Below are 17,917 nucleotides of genomic sequence, written 5' to 3'. Positions count from 1 at the left end.
TATATGTAAATAATTTGATTTGTTCTATTTAATCTGAATTTTCTTTGCTAATAAACTTGTTTTTTATTCTTTCTGGAACATTGCATATTTGTGTTTCACTTCAAGACCGCTTTGTTTTATCAAAAATAAAACTGATGATGCCAGATTTCAGTCTGTGATCTGACTTGTCCAGTAATAATATCAGTTGGGATTATAAATACTGGGGCTCTTGGTGGGATTTGAATTCACTGCATTTAAGAAGGATGTGCATTTTTCTTAAGGTAGCAGTTACTTAGTGGTTCTGGACATAAAATAACTAAATTGTGGTGAAGTTTACTCCACAGAATTTTAAGATGACTTTCAAAGTTGATAAGGGTTTTCTAGGAGTGGAAGATAGAACAGTGAATTATTTGAAATCGCTGACAAAAGCTAAACTAAGAAAGTTAGAAGATAAATTGAAGGTAGAAGTAAAAGCAGGGTCTCATAAGGAAGGGATGCTTCTCGTGATTATGCAACACTTAGAAGTGGAAGAAAACTTTTTTCTTCTATTGCATGGATCTCGAAGGTCAGTGCATGGCCACAACTTCCAGAATCAGATGTCAATGCTACAAATAGCATCAGCACACTGATTGCAGTGAGTGGATCCTCAGTGTAGCTGCACAGCCATGCAACTTAGATGGAATGCCTTGAAAGTGTAGTCCAAGATAGACAAGATAGTGAAAAAGGCATTTGGTATGCTTGCCTTTATTAGCCAGTGCGTTGAGCATAAGAGTTGGGAGGCTATGTTGTGGCTGTACAGGATATTGTTTAGGCCACTTTTGGTTCAACTGCATTCAATTCTCGTCTCCCTACTATAGGAAGAATGTTGTGAAACTTGAAAGGGCTCAGAAAAGTTTTACAAAGATGTTGCCAGGATTGGAGGATTTAAGATGGAGGGAGAGCCTGAATAGATGGAGGCTGTTTTCCCTGGAGTCAGAGGCTGAGGGGTGACTTTATAATATCAGGAGGGGCATGGATAGGATAAGTAGACAAGGTCATTACCCTAGATTGAGGGGAATCCAAAACTAAAGGGCATTGGTTTAAGGTAAAAGGTGAAACATTTACAAGGGACCTAAGGGACAACTTTTTCATGCAGAGGATAGTGCGTGAATGAAATAAGCTGCCAGAGAAAGTGGTGGAGACAGGTACAATTACAATATTTAAAAGGCATCTGGATGGGTATATGAATAGGAAGGGTTTAGAGGGATGTGGGCTAAATGTTGGAAAATGGGACCAGATTTATGTAGGATATCTGGTCAGCAAGGACGAGTTGGCCTGAACGGTCTGTTTCACTGCCGTGTATCTCTATGCGTCTATGATGGGGATCCCAACTGAAATGAACCAAAATACAATCAGTGATAAGAAACTGGATTTAGAGGAGAAAGACAAACTAAAGTGAGATAGAATTTTAAAACAAAACCATCAATTCCAAAGTGATCAGGAAATTAGAGGACATGAGTTGCCCATGGACCAGCTTAGAGCAAAGAATAGAAGTCGAGAAAACAAATAAATCAAACTAATTTTAAAAAAGGCTGGAACCAAAAAAAGTGACAGAAATAAATTTACATGCTTCCACTGTCATAACACCGGACATACCACAGTCAATTGCTAGCGGTTAAATGGGAGACTGATCGCAGTAGATGGAAAGTCTCAGGAATATTCTGAAAAAGGAGGGAGCAGAAAAGGATCAAGGTATTAAAACTGTAGTTTTGTAAAATGGTAATACAAAAAGAATAATGCTTCCTTAGAATGTACTAAGGAAGGCCAATCATGAAAATTATTTTCTGAAGATTGTCAAGGAGAATCAGACTGCTGTAGATTTGAGTATTTAAAATCATAGAACCCCTACAGTGTGGAAACAGGTTCTTCGGCCCAAGTCCACATTGACCCTCCGAAGAGTATCCCACCCAGACCCATTCCCCTAACCTACACATCCCTGAACCCTATAGGCAATTTCAACTGTGGGAGGAAACTCACATAGACACAGGGAAAACGTGCAACTCTACACAGTCACCCGAGGCTGGAATCGAACCGGAGTCCCTGGCACTGCAAGGCTGCAGTGCTAACCATTGGGCCACCCAAAATAAGAGGTGTTTCCTTATGCTTTGAATCAAGCAAGTCAATCAATATAAAATACTGAGACACACTGGAGCAACTCAGTCACTGATGCTACTATTAGTTCTTCAGAAGGATTAATGAAGCAGCAAATATTACTTGATGATATACATGAAAGTTACAAACTAGTCTCATTATACAGAGGTCAGCTATAGAGTAACTGTAGTAGCGAAACAAATTCCTCTGATGGAATTGATTTTATTTCGGGAAATGATCTGGCAGATTTAAGAATATTGGCTCTCTAAGGGTAATGAAACAACCAGTGGAAATAAACGAAACAGAAATATAATGAGAAACATCCTGGATTGTTTCCAGATCGTGCTGTGACAATATCTTAGGCTCATCAAATTAAGCAGGAAGAAAAAGTGTTAATGAAACTGGGAAATGATTTGGAAATGTAGTTATCAGATACAATTTTAAAAATTTAACTCAAAAGAATTAAGGCATAATATATATAAGCACATATAATACAGAGGAACCTCGATTATCCGAATACCAATTATCTGAAAATCAGATTATCCAAAGGAGATCTCGAGGTCCCGATAGAAACATTACAACAAAGACGTGTTTCCAACAGTGATTGCGTATTTTGTTTACAGCGATTAAACAGGCACTGTCTCCAAATGACTGACCTTCTGCCCTCTCTCTCTCTCTCCCCTCACTTTCCCTGGAATTCCACACAGGAGTGTAGCCTAAGCGCCCCTCCTGCCCCAGATAATCTCTCCAACAATCTCTCCAAATGTGGAATCTGTCAAAAAGTTGCAGTGAAAAGTTGCGAGTGCACGCGCGCTATTTGGAGACTTGCCCCACAAAGGCGGCAGCAGCAGCAGGAGAGGGGGCAGTGGTGAACTGGGGCAGAGGGCAGGAGGACAGTGTTGGGGTCACAGGCGGTGTTGGTACGGGGTTGGGAGCAGAGGGCGGGGTTGGGGGTAGGGTGGGGTTGGGGGCAGTGATGGGGTTGTGGGGCAGTGTTGGGCAGGATCAGGAGGCAGTGTTGGACAAGGTTGGGGGCAGGGGGCGGGGGGAGTATTGGATGGGATCGGGGGGCGGGGAGTCTCGTGCGTTGTGCGCTGCTGCAGTCTCCTGAACGGAGAGCAGACTTTGAAAACTCTGAGCCCCAGAGCAAAGGCATTTAATTGATAACTGAATGATCGATTATCTGAACAAAATAGTGCCCGCCCACCCCTTTTGGATAATCGAGGCTCCCCTGTATACACAAATACACGCAACAAATATTATAGATTTAGCCCATTTTAAATAGAATTGTCATTAACGGATTCAGAATTAAAAATGTTCTATTAAATAAGGTACTCAAAAACTGAATTAAAAACAGAACCCTGTGTCAAATTTTGCCAGACATGCCATAATGTCAGGTAAGAGCAAGTGAGGACTGCAGATGCTGGAGATCAGAGTCGAGTGTGTGGTGCTGGAAAAGCACAGCCGGTCAGGCAGCGTCCGAGGATCAGGGGAATCGGGCATAAGCCCTTCATCAGGAATAATGTCAGGTAGTGGGGAAACCCCAACCCTCAATTAATTTTGTGCCTTTAATTTCAATGCCACCTTTAGAAGAAACATTCAGCGGAATGCTAAACACTAGGGCCCCTAACTAAACCATATCAGCAAAACTATTCTACAATGAAATAGAAGACAATGAGTCTAATGATGGCTCTACAGTATTTTGAAATTTGGGGAAGAAAATTCAATTACATGTACCATTCTTCAGTTTTCTTGGAAACGTTAGCTGTGATCATAACCTTAAAAGTGAACAGGAATTTGGTTCTCTGACTAAACAATACAGTTTTCTAACAAGGTGTGCATGCTGAAATGTTAAATTAGATGTTAAATTAGCTTTTAACTTCATAGACTCTGACAAACCCAGAATGTTTCTGATACCCTGAAATAAAAGAACAGAAAATATTTGAGTGGCAAAATCTTAAATATCCACTGAGACCAGTTTGGCTTTAATTATAATCCCTTATTTCTAATTACAATTCAATTCAGGGTTGAAAAGAGAAAACTACATGAACAAAATATGTTCAAAAAAAATACTTTAATAGATGCTGATGCAAATAAAAGTGGGACAATATTAAACTGTTAAAATATTAATGTCAAAGTTGAAGTTTTGAGTAACCATTTGCCAATCATTTCTCAACCTGCTGGACAAAGCATTGCACACACCCATAACTTTTCAACTACTTCATCTGAAATCCTTCTTTTATACAAGTTTGAGAAGTCACACGATTTCTTATAATTCACTGATAGTTATTTACAGACAAGCTCCGCCTGAGAGCTCCGCTGCACAGGAAGATGATGTGGTACGAACTGACCATTAACAGAAGAACCTTTTAGACCAATTGGGTATCATAATGGGCAGCACGGGGCAGTCAACTGTTGAGAAATAATGCACAAGTATTCTGGGGTGATTCTCTTTCCCAACTGCAGCTGTTTTGATACTCACTTTGGGCTTTACATAAAACAAGAAACTGGCAGAGTCTCATATTCCTGTCAACCTTGTTTACCCAACATAAGATAAGACTAAGCAACACAGCAGAAGCAGCAGCACAGAAAGAATCAAATTAAAGTGAGACACTAAAAGACAATAAAAAAAAGACATTTGGTTGGGAGTGAAGTCCAGCTGTTTCTTCAGCAACAGCTGAACAGAGTTACACAATTTAGAGCTACAGCAATCCCTGTGGAGTTTCCGACAGTTCAGCTGAACACATTGCAATTAGAGCACAAATTGCTATCCCTAAGAGTCTGGGAGGAGAAGAAATGACTTAATTCAAGGGCTGGGAGAAGAGTGAGCAGCACAGCAATAAACAAATCCATTAGACAAAGGAGGGAAAATAAAGAGGAGCTCAAGTTGGAGCAAGATTGTGTGGGCAATCATTTTGGAGGTACCAGAAATATCAAGAGGCCATGGAGGGACAGGGATACATTAGAAGTAGGCCATTCAGCCACTGACCTCTGTTCTAGATCATAGCTGATATTTCTACCTCAGTTCCCCACGCTAGTCTATACCCCTATTATCATTAGTACCTTTACTTCTACTGGATCTATGTTGAATATATTCAATGACTGAGCATCCACATCTTTCTGGGGTCGAGAATTCCAAAGATTCACTACTCTCCTGCATGAACAAATTCTCTCTCATCACAGTACTAATGGCATAAACCTTATTCTGAAACTGTGTCCCCTACTCCCAGCCAAGGAAAACATCTTTCCTGTATATACCTCATCGAGCCTTGGTATGTTTGAACAAGGTCCTCTCTCATTCTTCTAAATACTAACCATTATTGGCCCTTCTTCAATCTCTTAATTGTGCAGCATGGTCAAAGACACAGAGGAAAGTATTTGTAAACATGTTAGCAGCTATTTCTTTCTTTGGGAGGAGTCCGTACCTAAGCACGGAGTGAGGGGAAAGACAGGTGTGGATTTAAGAAGTGATAACATGCTCAAGAATCGTGGCAAGGAAGAAGTAGTCAGAAATGGGTTTCTGAGAAGGGGTTGATGACAGGGTATTAGAGAAGACGGGAAAACAGGGAACCATTCTCAATGCTAGTTGTGACGGAGGCCAAATGTTTAGTGATCAGCAGATTGGTCAGAATAGAGTCAAAAAAGGAGTCCCGTAAACAACATTACAACAAATGCGAGGTCTTGCACTTCGGGAAAAAGAATAGAAGCATGGATTACCTTCTAAACGGTGAGAAAATTCGTAAAGCCAAAGTACAGAGGGATCTGGGAGCGCTAGTTGAGGATTCTCTAAAGGTAAACATGCAGATTGAGTCCGTGATTAAGAAAGCGAATGCAATGTTGTCAATTATTTCAAGAGGGTTAGAATATAAAAGCACTGTTGTGCTACTGAGACTTTATAAAGCTCTGGTTAGGCCCCGTTTGGAGTACTGTGTCCAGTTTTGGTCCCCCCACCTCAGGAAGGACATACTGGCACTGGAGCGTGTCCAGCGGAGATTCACACGGATGATCCCTGGAATGGTAGGTCTAACATATGAGGAACGGCTGAGGATCCTTGGGATTATATTCATTGGAGTTTAGAAGATTAAGGGGAGATCTAATAGAAACTTACAAGATAATACATGGCTTGGAGAGGGTGGACGCTAGGAAATTGTTTCCGTTAGGCGAGGAGACTAGGACCCATGGACACAGCCTTAGAATTAGAGGGGGTAAATTCAGAACAGAAACGCGGAGACATTTCTTCAGCCAGAGAGTGGTGGGCCTGTGGAATTCATTGCCACAGAGTGCAGTGGAGGCTGGGACACTAAATGTCTTCAAGGCAGAAATAGATAAATTCTTGATGTCACAAGGAATTAAGGGCTACGGGGAGAATGCGGGTAAGTGGAGTTGAAATGCCCATCAGCCATGATTGAATGGCGGAGTGGACTCGATGGGCCGAATAGCCTTACTTCCACTCCTATGTCTTATGGTCTTATTATATCAACTAACAAGAGAAGCCTGTGAAAGACGTGGGTTCAGGCAAAAGGGAGCAGAGTGGAAGGTGAGATTTGACTTGGCATATACTGGGAACTTAAGGAACAGGTAGATGGTTTGAATTTAGTTCAAAAAATCTCATAAGCCCCTCACATTTGCTGTGGATGTGAGCTTAGGGATTTAAGGAGACGTTTTACTTGAAAAACCGGAGCTCTGTATTACCTTGGAGAGGAAAGTTAAGTGTGGAGTGTTGGATAGTTTTGGCACAACTATGTGAGAGACATTAACTTTGATGTGGTGCAAAGAATTAGTACACAGATTGTGTGGTAGGGATGTTTAAGTCTCTGCCCCCAGTAGGTTTCAGGGAACACCGATGACAAGCACAGCAGACAGAATGACGGTGTTGAGACAAATGTTCCTCCAAAGCTGCATTAAAGTAGCAAATCCAGGTGACTCCAAAGCACTGCGCAGACTATAAACAAGTTGGCTGCTTCAAGTTACGCTGCAGAAAACTTAAGGGCCCAATTACTTAAATGACAGCCTACCACAAAACAAAATTTTGAAGGTACATAGAACATAGAAGAATACAGCGCAGTACAGGCCCTTCAGCCCTCGATGTTGCGCCAATCCAAGCCCACCTAACCTACACTAGCCCACTATCCTCCATATGCCTATCCAATGCCCGCTTAAATGCCCATAATGAGGGCGAGTCCACCACTGCTACTGGCAGGGCATTCCATGATGGGTGATTGGAAAACTATAAAAGCTTTTCCAGTGACAATCCAGGTTCGATTCCAGCTTCGGGCGACGGTCTGTGTAGAGTTTGCACATTCTCCCAGTGTCGGTGTGGGTTTCCTTCAGGTGCTCTGGTTTCCTCCCACAGTCCAAAAATGTGCAGATCAGATGAATTGGCCATTCTAAATTGTCCATAGTGTTAGGTGCATTAGTCAGAGGGAAATAGGTCTGGGTGGGTTACTCTTCGGAGGGTCGGTGTGGACTTGTTGAGCCGAAGGGCCTGGTTCCACACTGTAGGGAATCTAATCTAATCTAAAAGATGTACAAAGTGATCTTTTGATCACAATGATGGCTGCTGAAATATTGTAAATTGTAAAAATAAAATGTGAAGGACCACAAATGGATTGAAACTGAAGCAGTTAGTAATTTGGAGGAAAAGAATTCTCCCCAGTCAAATCCAGAAAGAAACTAAGTTGTAAGGAGTGTTAAAAAAAGATAAGGTAAGAGATGGCCTTTCGAATTTTAGGCCAATTACTTATTGTTTTGGCTTTGCACATAAAATTATGACAAAGGGAAAATTTGTTCAGGGTTAGCCCTAAATGATATCTACCTTTGAAATAATGTATACACAGGCTTGCTAGTGCAAAATTGGTAACTTGGGAAGGGTACAGAGGGCCGGTAAGAAACAAAAGCTTCAGAGGAGGAGGGACATCGCACGATAAAGATATATACTACACTGCAAACTAGTGTACTTGTGTATATGGGTCATAAAATTAGAATGTGGATCCAATAATCATAAGACATGCGAGTTCAAATGTCAGTGAAACTACACCAAACTGATGCTTCTTCCCAGAACCAAATAAGCAAACAGCAGCATATTATCCAGTGACAAAGCTTTCAGGAAAAGAACACTGCAGCTGGGAGGATGAATCTTTAAATTATCTGCCCAAAGTACCTGTCTGTGCAAGTACCCTGTGCAAACATTGACACATTCTAATGAACCTTAATCCCATCTTCTGAAAACTACTGTAGCCTATTGATTGCAGAAAAGACTTTCAATATAAAACACCAATACTAAATTGAGAAATAAAGAAAACTGATGACATCAAAGAAAGGTGTGATGTTTTCTCTCTCTATAATTTAATCATGCACCCACAGTGGAGTATATAATACGAAACATTTTCAAGTAATTTAAAATGCCTTTGATCTAACAATTCTCTCTCTAAAGTCTCAGTAAATCTTAAGGTGTGATGTCTAAACCTTAAATTGGATTTTGAAGTTCTCACTGGCCTGCAGGCCAATGACCAATTGCTATTTGGTTTTATTTTCAAACGCTAGGTTTGAAGATCATAAGGATGGTGGATTATCGAGCTTGTCATACCAAAGGGTTCCACTTCCAAGTTAGCTGAAAAAGATTCTCACAGCATTTTGTCACACTGTGGTACAATGCTAATAATAGGTCAATGTTTTCTTTCAGTGGATTGAATCTGCAAGTGCTGATATGTAACTTGTGACCTAATGACACTTGGAGCTTGCTGATGAGGCAACTGGATACCGGGGTGAAGGGGAACAGGCTCGAACGAAGCAAAACCAGCTGGATCAACGCAGCTACAGTTCAGTCCAACACAGCATGTAATTGTGGCTAGAGTTACAGCATAACTGAGCAGATACATGTAAGGATGTGGTGCACCACAAGTACACTCATGTCTTCAAGCACACATACTGTGCAATCTGTCTTCAATAGATTTTACTTCCTCGGTGAGTTTTTATTGCCTGAATTGTAGATAATCCAGTCAATAGAATTTAAAAGTAGTAATCTACTGTGGCGAGTTACTACTTGAATAACAGTAGGTCTAAGAATGAGAAAACACAACGGAATTCAAATAGTTGAGTTCGGAATTGAGTCGCTTTCCCCTACTCTCTAGAAAAGAATTTTCTGACATATACAAAATGCCTTTTGCATTTATTAAAAAAAATACAGCAAGCATTCACATTTGAGAAATAAGTTGTACAATTTAATCTACTGAAAATTTTCAAATCAGCTACTGTTACCCAGTATCTCTTTGTCAACAGTATGCGGTGTTCCAAGAATACTAGCCTCACTTCTATTCCTGTAAATAAATACACGATATACTAGGTGTCTGACTGGAATGTGCAGAACACACTCCTGACTGGGCATCTTCAGGATCATCCAGAAAGTTAAGACAGATAATGACTCGAGAAAAGCCGAGCATTCTCGTAAAATTTAAAATGTTTTTTTTTATAATAAATGCTTTGTCTGCCAGGATACTGACTCACTAACGCACATAGATAAGATAGCTAGACGTGCATGCCAGCATAGATTACAGACTGCACATTCCACTAATAGACTGTGTCATTTTAAAAAGCTGTAGAATACATAGTGTAATGTATTCTTACAGGCTCTACACCAATCTTCCACAGGAGCTTCAATTACTGTGGGAATTTCAAATGCATGGAATAAATTGCATTTCCCAGAAACATGTGGAGCAGTGCATTTTAGTCAAAAGAATTTGGTTGAGCATCAACATATTTGGTCACATGAAGACCCATAGCAGAAACTCATAACCCAGAATTGGCACCATCCTCAAAAGGGGGATAGTTGCCAGTGAATTCAAAGAATGTTGCGAGGAAACATACTCTGAACAGTACTATTAACTTAGGTGGAGGAACACCCATGGATACAAATGCAAAGATAGGAAGTGACCAAATGAAAGACAGGGAGGAGTCAAGTCTTTACATATAAGAAACTGAATATAGAAGCAAGGAAGAGCTATAGAATTTGCACAAGGCTCGAGTTGAGCCATTGTTGAGGGTAATGCATATGATTCTTATGGGAAGGATTTTACAGCCATAGAAATCACAACGGCTAAATAAGCTGCAGACATGAATAGAGAAGGTAATGTGAACAGGAAAGACTAAGAAAATGATTTTAAAACAACCATGTTTCAGAAGGTTGTTTCCAGTAGTTGGTAATTGTTGATAATACACAAAGATTAATGATTATTGTTCAGTGATTAAAAGGTAGAAGTGATTTGTTTGTTACAGTAGAAAGGGCTGTTAGAACATGGAATGCTTAATCATAAAAGATTATTGAGGCACTAATTATAGCATAATTTACTTGGGAACTGAGTACCAATTTGAAAAGGAAACATACAAAAGGATCTAGAAAGGGCAAAAATAAATCAAATTGCAGTAGATAACATTAGCCTCTGCACAGCCACCTTTTTGACATTTTAGTCCAAGGACATTATCCTTTATGCAATAATCGATTAGGAAAAGCTAAGTACACATTGATTCTGAATCCTGCCTTTCCTCCCACTTACAGCATTACTCCTACTACATTCTTTCTCCAGTATTACTATTCCACACTATTTGCTCAGGGAAATACACAAAAATAAAAAAGTGCTGTAACAAATGTTAATTTTTAGTTTAATCTGCTGGATTCACATATTGAACTTCTAAAAAAGGCAATTCCAACTGAAAGAAAAGGGCATTTCATAAACAAGGGGCCACTGGCTCACATAAAAGCAGCTGTCAATTAGCATCACAAAGTAACCACATTCCATTTCATGAAATACAAAAATCTCAGCAGTAACAACATATCCCCGAGAAAAGTGAAAAATTCTACTTTGCGTGCTATGAAATGATTGAGGCAAATGCCTGAATTTCAACTGTTGGAAACGGGACATTTAAATAAAATCATCACCTTGGCTATAAATCACAATGACTAAATAAGCTGCAGACATTGAATATTTGATTTATTTGAATATACAACCAACATGGAGAAAAGTCATGTAATACAATCTTTTGTCAAGATTGGGATTTGAGAGGAGATCAAACTAGCTGCAACAACTATCTCCGTGTTACTGCAGGCAGACAGAGAATATCTAATAGAACACTTCAGTTTCCACAGCAGTGTTTCTAGAAGACAACATCAGTTACAACCCTAAAACTGCTAAATGAAAACCAAAACCTTTAGATAGTCACAAGCAGTAATACACTAGTAAACTCTTGTCTTGTTTTATTACTGAAATTTAATTAGCTAAAGTTAACCTCTTCTACTCTGTAATTTGTACATTTTCATGTTTGGTTGAAGAGTGCAAGTTTGCAAGCAAGTTGCAGAAGTCAGAATGTAGTTACACCTTTTTAATATTTTTAGTGGGTTTTAGCAGATTAAAGCAAATCCCTTGTTTGTTTAACTCAAGAAATTCTGTCTGGCTAGTTCTTTACCATCTGCAGATAAACAGATGAGTATACAACAATTTGGAAAACACATGCATTTTAAATTCAAAAGCTCTGTTACAATCAATGAGAAAAGAACTGTACCATTCCATCACTCCACATTTGAAGGTAACAACTTAGAGGGAAGTAATGGGAGTTATAATTTGGAGACGCCGGTGTTGGTCTGGGATGTACAAAGTTAAAAATAAAATATCACACAACACCAGGTTATAGCCCAACAGGTTTATTTGGAAACACTAGCTTTCAGAGCACGGTTTCTTCATTAACTGGTTGTGGAGAATAAGATTGTAAGACATAGAATTTACAGCAAAAGTTTACAGTGTGATGTAACTGAAATGATATCTTGAAAAAGACCTGGTTTGTTTGTTAAATCTCATCTTTTAGAATGACGATGTTGGTTTCAGTTCTTTCATTTGTAAATCTCAAAACTTTTTTTTTTAAAAAGTTACATTCTTAAGTGAACACCAAGCCAAACTTAGAACTGGGGGACAGAATGTTCAGAATCAGTATTATTAAAGGCCAAAATTAGAAACTAAATAAACAAGAAGCAGAATATAACAAAAGGAATAATTTCTTCACATGAAAGGCTGTTAATTTGCAGAAAGTAGTTTATTCATGATAAGACAATGTTGTTTTTGGCACAAAATAAATTAGACTATTCAATTTACCTATATTATGGAATGTAAATAAAGTTCAAAATCACAACACTAGGTTATAGTCCAATAGGTTTGTTTGAAAGCATGAGCTTTCAAGGAGCTGCTTCTTCACCACCTGATGAAGAAACAACGCTTCAAAAGCTAGTGCTTCCAAATAAACCAGTCGGACTTTAACTTGGTGTTGTGTGATTTTTAAACATTGTCCACCCCAGTTCAACACTGGCACTTCCAAATCATGGATATAAATACCACAGCAAAGGAAAGACTGAGCTGCTATTTTACATTTCAGCATGCAAGTGCAATCTATGCCCAAATGCAGTAAGATGTTGACAACATTCAGGCTTGGTTTGATTAGTGGCAAGTTATATTTTCATCACACAAATGTCAGGCGTTGTCCATCTCTGATAAAAGAGAATCTTTTGATATTCAATGGCATTACCTTCATTGAATTCTCCACTATCAACATTCTAGGGGTTACCATTCAATAGAAACTGAACTGGACAGCCACATAAATACTTTAGTTAAAACAGCAGGCTGGGAACTGGGGGATAAAAAACTCACCACCTAACTCTACTTGCCTGGATGAGTACAACTCCAACAACACATAACACTATCCAGAACAAAAGCAGTCTACTGATTGGCTCCCCATCTGCGGCCTTAAACATACATTCCCTCCACACCAACACACAGTGCCAACAGCGCACAACCAGATATTCTAGAGTACATCCTTTGATATGGATTTGAAACAACCTGAGCTTTCTCACTAATGAAGAAGAGGACAGAAGATGCGACTGCCTGTAAATTTCACAACCCTGACATGGGACCAGATTATTCCTAGTGCGTTGTTGGGTCAAAATCCTGGAACCCCATTTTCAACAGCATTGTGAGCAAACCCTACCCCTCATGGACTTGCCATGGTTCAAGAAGGTCACTAACCAGCATCTTCTCACGAACAAAGGACAGACAATAAAAGGTTAGTCAAGGCAGTGATGCCCAACCTTCGTGAATCAGTAAACAATATAATTTGAATTAGCTCTCTTTGAATAAAGACTGCAGTAAATTAGAAGTTCTATTAGAAATTTTCCAAAAACATTTTGCTGTTTTAAATTAGCAGGTTTAAAATAGACAAAATAGGAATAGAATATCAACATTTATGACAAGAGACTAAATTATTGTCTTATTTTTTATTGTCTTGACCAACAATCCTCACTCAAAAAATGCGAAAAGGTCACACAATAATTAGTAATTTAGTTCACTCACTGCTATTTGTGGAACATTGCTAGCACAAAATAGCTACTGTGTTTGCCCACGTAACAATATAATGCATGTCAAAAATAAATTGGGTAAAGCACTTTTGAGACACATTTGCAATAAAACAATTATCCCTTCCTATGCGTGTGTTTAACCCACTTAACCTGCAAGTCCCACTTGCCTTTATTTTCTGATTGGATTTCATGTTCCAAGAAGGCAGTTTTTATTTTAAAACACCATCATTTATTAGTAGCTCTCATGTAATCTCTAGCATGTTGCACAGAATTCTCGTTTATCTCCTCAGACCCTACTCTGCCACAGGGCCAGCAGATCACATTACAAGCACATCAAGATAAACAAGTTATTGTGAATTTTCTAGTTTAGAATCCCACCATTCTTAGAATTTATTAATTGAACAAACTGCTGCTTGACTGAAATGCTCATGAGCTGGGAACGACGTGTCCACAGAACTCGGCTGGTAATAAGTGAATGAATTTCCTGAAAATTGTGCAAACAGGACATATGGAAACATGCAACCCTCATACAACACCTGATATGTTTGATGTAGAGTACGATACAAGGAAGCCTCGACCAGAGACGTGAATTCCACTCATGAACTGAACAGTGGCTTCATTGCTTTCTGACTCAATAACCTTGTCCCACTGAATTCCAAGTCCACAATATTTACCTGGAAAACCAGCATAACGTTAATAAGCTTTTAAAACATTACTTGGATTATGTGTCATAAAATATGCATGAAAGAACAGTTTTATCAGTTATTGTTATAGTGATTAGAAACTTAATGTGGCTATTCTTTTGTGTTAGCTTGTACAGATAAAATTTAGAGCTCAGGCTAAAAAGTTCAAAGAGGGGTCATTTAAAAACACAAGTATCAGTTATAAAGATTATCAACCATCCCATCTTAACATTTTTCCCTCCATTCTCAGAGGAATTTACTTCTTTCTGTAGCCATTTTAAAGTATAATCTCTGGCAGAAAGTTGGCCAATTGTATTGAGCTCTCCTCTGAAATTAAACAGAATGTGTTTGAAAGCTGAGTACTTTTCCAAGAGAGATCACTGGGCAGCAACTAAGATCAGAAATTCAAATCGACACTTAACATCCCATAGTTTAGTGCAATTGAAATGCTTTAACTGCTGCCCCAGCTGAGATCAACTGCTTGACAATGTGTAAAAATTGTACCTGAACAAAGTAGTCTGAATGCTGCGGTATCAAGCAGTGATCTGACCAAATAAGGCATCAATTGCGTTTTGGTGACCAACTCTGCACCACACAGGCAAACCACTGATTCCAGAGTTTATTTGACACATCACAGTGAATTGCATTACTCATGCTTGCTTCATTTAAAAGATGAAATCTAAATTGAACAGGTCCCATCAAATATTCTCAGTCGAAATGCTTTGGAACTTTTCAAACACTCAACTCTCATTTATCACGTTAAGGTCATCCATCGCCTTAAACCAGTGCTACACAATGAGGCAATGACAGCTCTGCTTAGGTCAGATTATGCTTTGTCTGCCACTTTTAATTCAAATCTCCTCAATCACATTTCTTTTCAGGCAAAAAATGTCTCACGTGGTGTTTGTTGGAAATGCTGAATTCAAATTACTACATGATTTAATGCTTTTATACAAAATATTATTTAGGATTCAGATCCTTGTTTAAGAGCAAAACCTAGTCTTTTACTTCCAAAGAAGAATGTACTGATGCAGTGTACTACCCAGTTCCCAGGAGAACATTTAACCAGATGCCAGTATATACAAGAGGCAGCAAAATATTCTTCGCAAATACTCCTAAAACATCAGCTTCGATTCGCTATCATTACTCTTCAAAAATGGAAAGCAAACTCTGCCACCTGCCTATGTGGTTAAACACAGAAATACAGAAGAGATTGTAAGTGATTCCATGCTTCTTCACAGCACGTAATGTTGAGGCGCCTTCAAGTTACAACTAGAGATCACACGCCATCATCTCTTCTGGCTGCAATGCGGTTATTAAACCCACCCCCACCTTTCCAAACAAAAAGCCTTATTAAGTGAGGTGTAACTGTTTTTCAACAGTGCTATAAGCCATGACCATTACTTTTGAACTTCTTTGGCCTTGGAAAACTAATTTTATGCTCATCTCATGTCAACTTTTCCCATGCTGATAAAAACTTCATATGAAAACATGAAAAAGTTATGATGTTGTAGCATGAATGTATGTGCATCAATTGTTTACATTGCTCTCTATAAAATGTAATAAAATTGATGGATTGTTAGTTCATATTATTCCTTAGTTTGCTATCTAGGTGCATTCAATTTGATTAGCTGGTTAACCTATTTGATTACATCATCGTTACTGGAACCCTGCAAATTCAGGATCAAAATCCTGGAACTCCCCTCCTCACAGCACTGTGGGTGCACCTCCATCCCTCAAACCGCAATGATAACAAGGACACAACTCTACCACCTTCTCAATGACAGTGAAGAATGGGCAACAATTGCTGGCCTCACCAATGATGTCCACATCCAACAGATGAATAAAATAAAAATCCCCTTCATCCAAAAAGGCACAAACTAAATGCAAATAAATTACTTCTGCACGAGATCCATTTACTGCTTTGGTCCATTTTCCCAGCTCAGATTTCTGAATGCACCTGCATCTACTTTACAGCAGCACTACAATGTGCTACTCATTTTTTAAGTGAATAACAATCTTGGTTGCCTCTACCCTAACAGTAAAGATAACAAAACTTCAATAGCAGAACTTAAAGGTCTGCTTTGTCATTCAGCAGTTGGAGGAAGCCAGCTTCCTGCAGACAATGCAGAGATGAGAATTCCACTCAGATTTGACGGGAATGCAACATGGAATTTCAACATTTTTCAAAGGAGCCCTTGGAAAAGTACAAGGCATAATACCATCAGGGAATCATTTCATCAAGGAGAGTATGTATGGGAAATATCAGAATCTAGTCTTCAGCACTAATTTCCCTGCAGCTGCACACAGCCCCATGCCCATCCCCACTACAACTACTTAGAGTAACTGGCTGATACTGAACACTAATTAATAATTACTCTGTTGTGCTGCACAGTTTGTGCCAGAGAGAACGCTACGGAGTGCACATTCAAAGCAGACATTACTTAGGAAAATACTACAAGGTAACCTGCATAATCTCTCTGATAAAAGCCAACATTGTCAGTGATCTTGCAACACTTGGCCGACATTCCAGCTCACTTAATAAGGCTTTTTGTTTGACAAGGTGGGGGTGGGTTTAATAATAGCATTGCAGCCTGAAAGGTGATGGCCAGTGATCTCTAGTTGTAACTTGTAGGCACCTCAACATCACGTGCTGAGAAGGAGTATGGAATCGCTTACAACCTCTTCTGTATTTCTGTGTTTAACCACGCATGCAGGCGGCAGAGATAGATGTCCATTTTTGAAGAGTAATGATAGCAAATTTTAAATCTCGGCCGATGTTTTAGCAGTATTTGCTCAGAATACTCAGTTCAGCATTATTTCACTCTACATTCCCCTCTATCACTACATTAAGCTAAATCATTAGAAAATTTCAATTTTAGCTTTCTATCCATCTCTCCACCATACTCACTACAGTACTTTAGACTTCCCTAACACTTGTCGGGTCAGGAAGGAGAGAAAAACATTACCACATCATCTAGGTCAAAACAGAATTATAGGATCCCTACAGTGTGGGCGCAGGCCATGGAGTCCACAGCACCCCATCCAGACCCACCGCCCTACACAATCTCTGTAACCCTGCATTTCCCATGGCTAATCCACCTAAACTGCACAACTTTGGACTGTGGCAGAAAACTGGAACACCCGAATGAAACCCACAAAGACATGGGGAGAATATGCAAACTACGCACAGACAGACAGTTACCTGAGACTGGAATCAAACCCAAGTCCCTTGCACTGTGAGGCAGCAGTGCTAACCACTGACCACCGTACCACCCCATTCTGCATCCTTAAGTCAAAGTCCATCGTTGCCCTCTTCCTAACTGGAAACCAGGAGTAGTACAGATGGAAGAATGAACGTGACATTTTTGCACAAATTGGGTTTAACATTGCAGAAAAATACCACAACATTTTTCCACAAATATATTTTTTTCATACAAATTCCTTTACAAGTTATAGAGTCATAGAGATGTACAGCATGGAACCAGACCCTTCAGTCCAACCCACCCATGCCGACCAGATATCCCAACCCAATCTAGTCCCACCTGCCAGCACCCGGCCCGTATCCCTCCAAACCCTTCCTATTTCATAAACCCATACAAATGCCTTTTAAATGTTGCAATTGTACTAGACTCCACCACACCCTCTGGCAGCTCATTCCATACCCATACCACCCTCTGTGTGAAAAAGTTGCTCCTTAGGTCTCTTTTATACCTTTCCCCTCTCACCCTAAACC

General features: G+C 39.5%; 1 protein-coding gene across 1 annotated transcript in view; it reads right to left on the bottom strand.

Moving 5' to 3' along the window:
- Positions 1–17,917, bottom strand: part of dcbld2 (discoidin, CUB and LCCL domain containing 2) — a 118,630-nt gene that overhangs the window by 78,848 nt on the left and 21,865 nt on the right. Inside the window, exon 3 of the mRNA XM_043701145.1 lies at positions 14,035–14,172. Within this exon, the coding sequence (XP_043557080.1) occupies positions 14,035–14,172 (138 nt within the window). The remainder of the gene's footprint in view (positions 1–14,034; positions 14,173–17,917) is intronic.

This window comes from Chiloscyllium plagiosum, chromosome 12 (genome assembly GCF_004010195.1).
Source record: "Chiloscyllium plagiosum isolate BGI_BamShark_2017 chromosome 12, ASM401019v2, whole genome shotgun sequence".
Classification (NCBI taxonomy): domain Eukaryota; kingdom Metazoa; phylum Chordata; class Chondrichthyes; order Orectolobiformes; family Hemiscylliidae; genus Chiloscyllium; species Chiloscyllium plagiosum.
The sequence above is the reverse complement of the archived record's forward strand: the minus strand, read 5'-3'. Positions and strand labels throughout refer to the sequence as shown.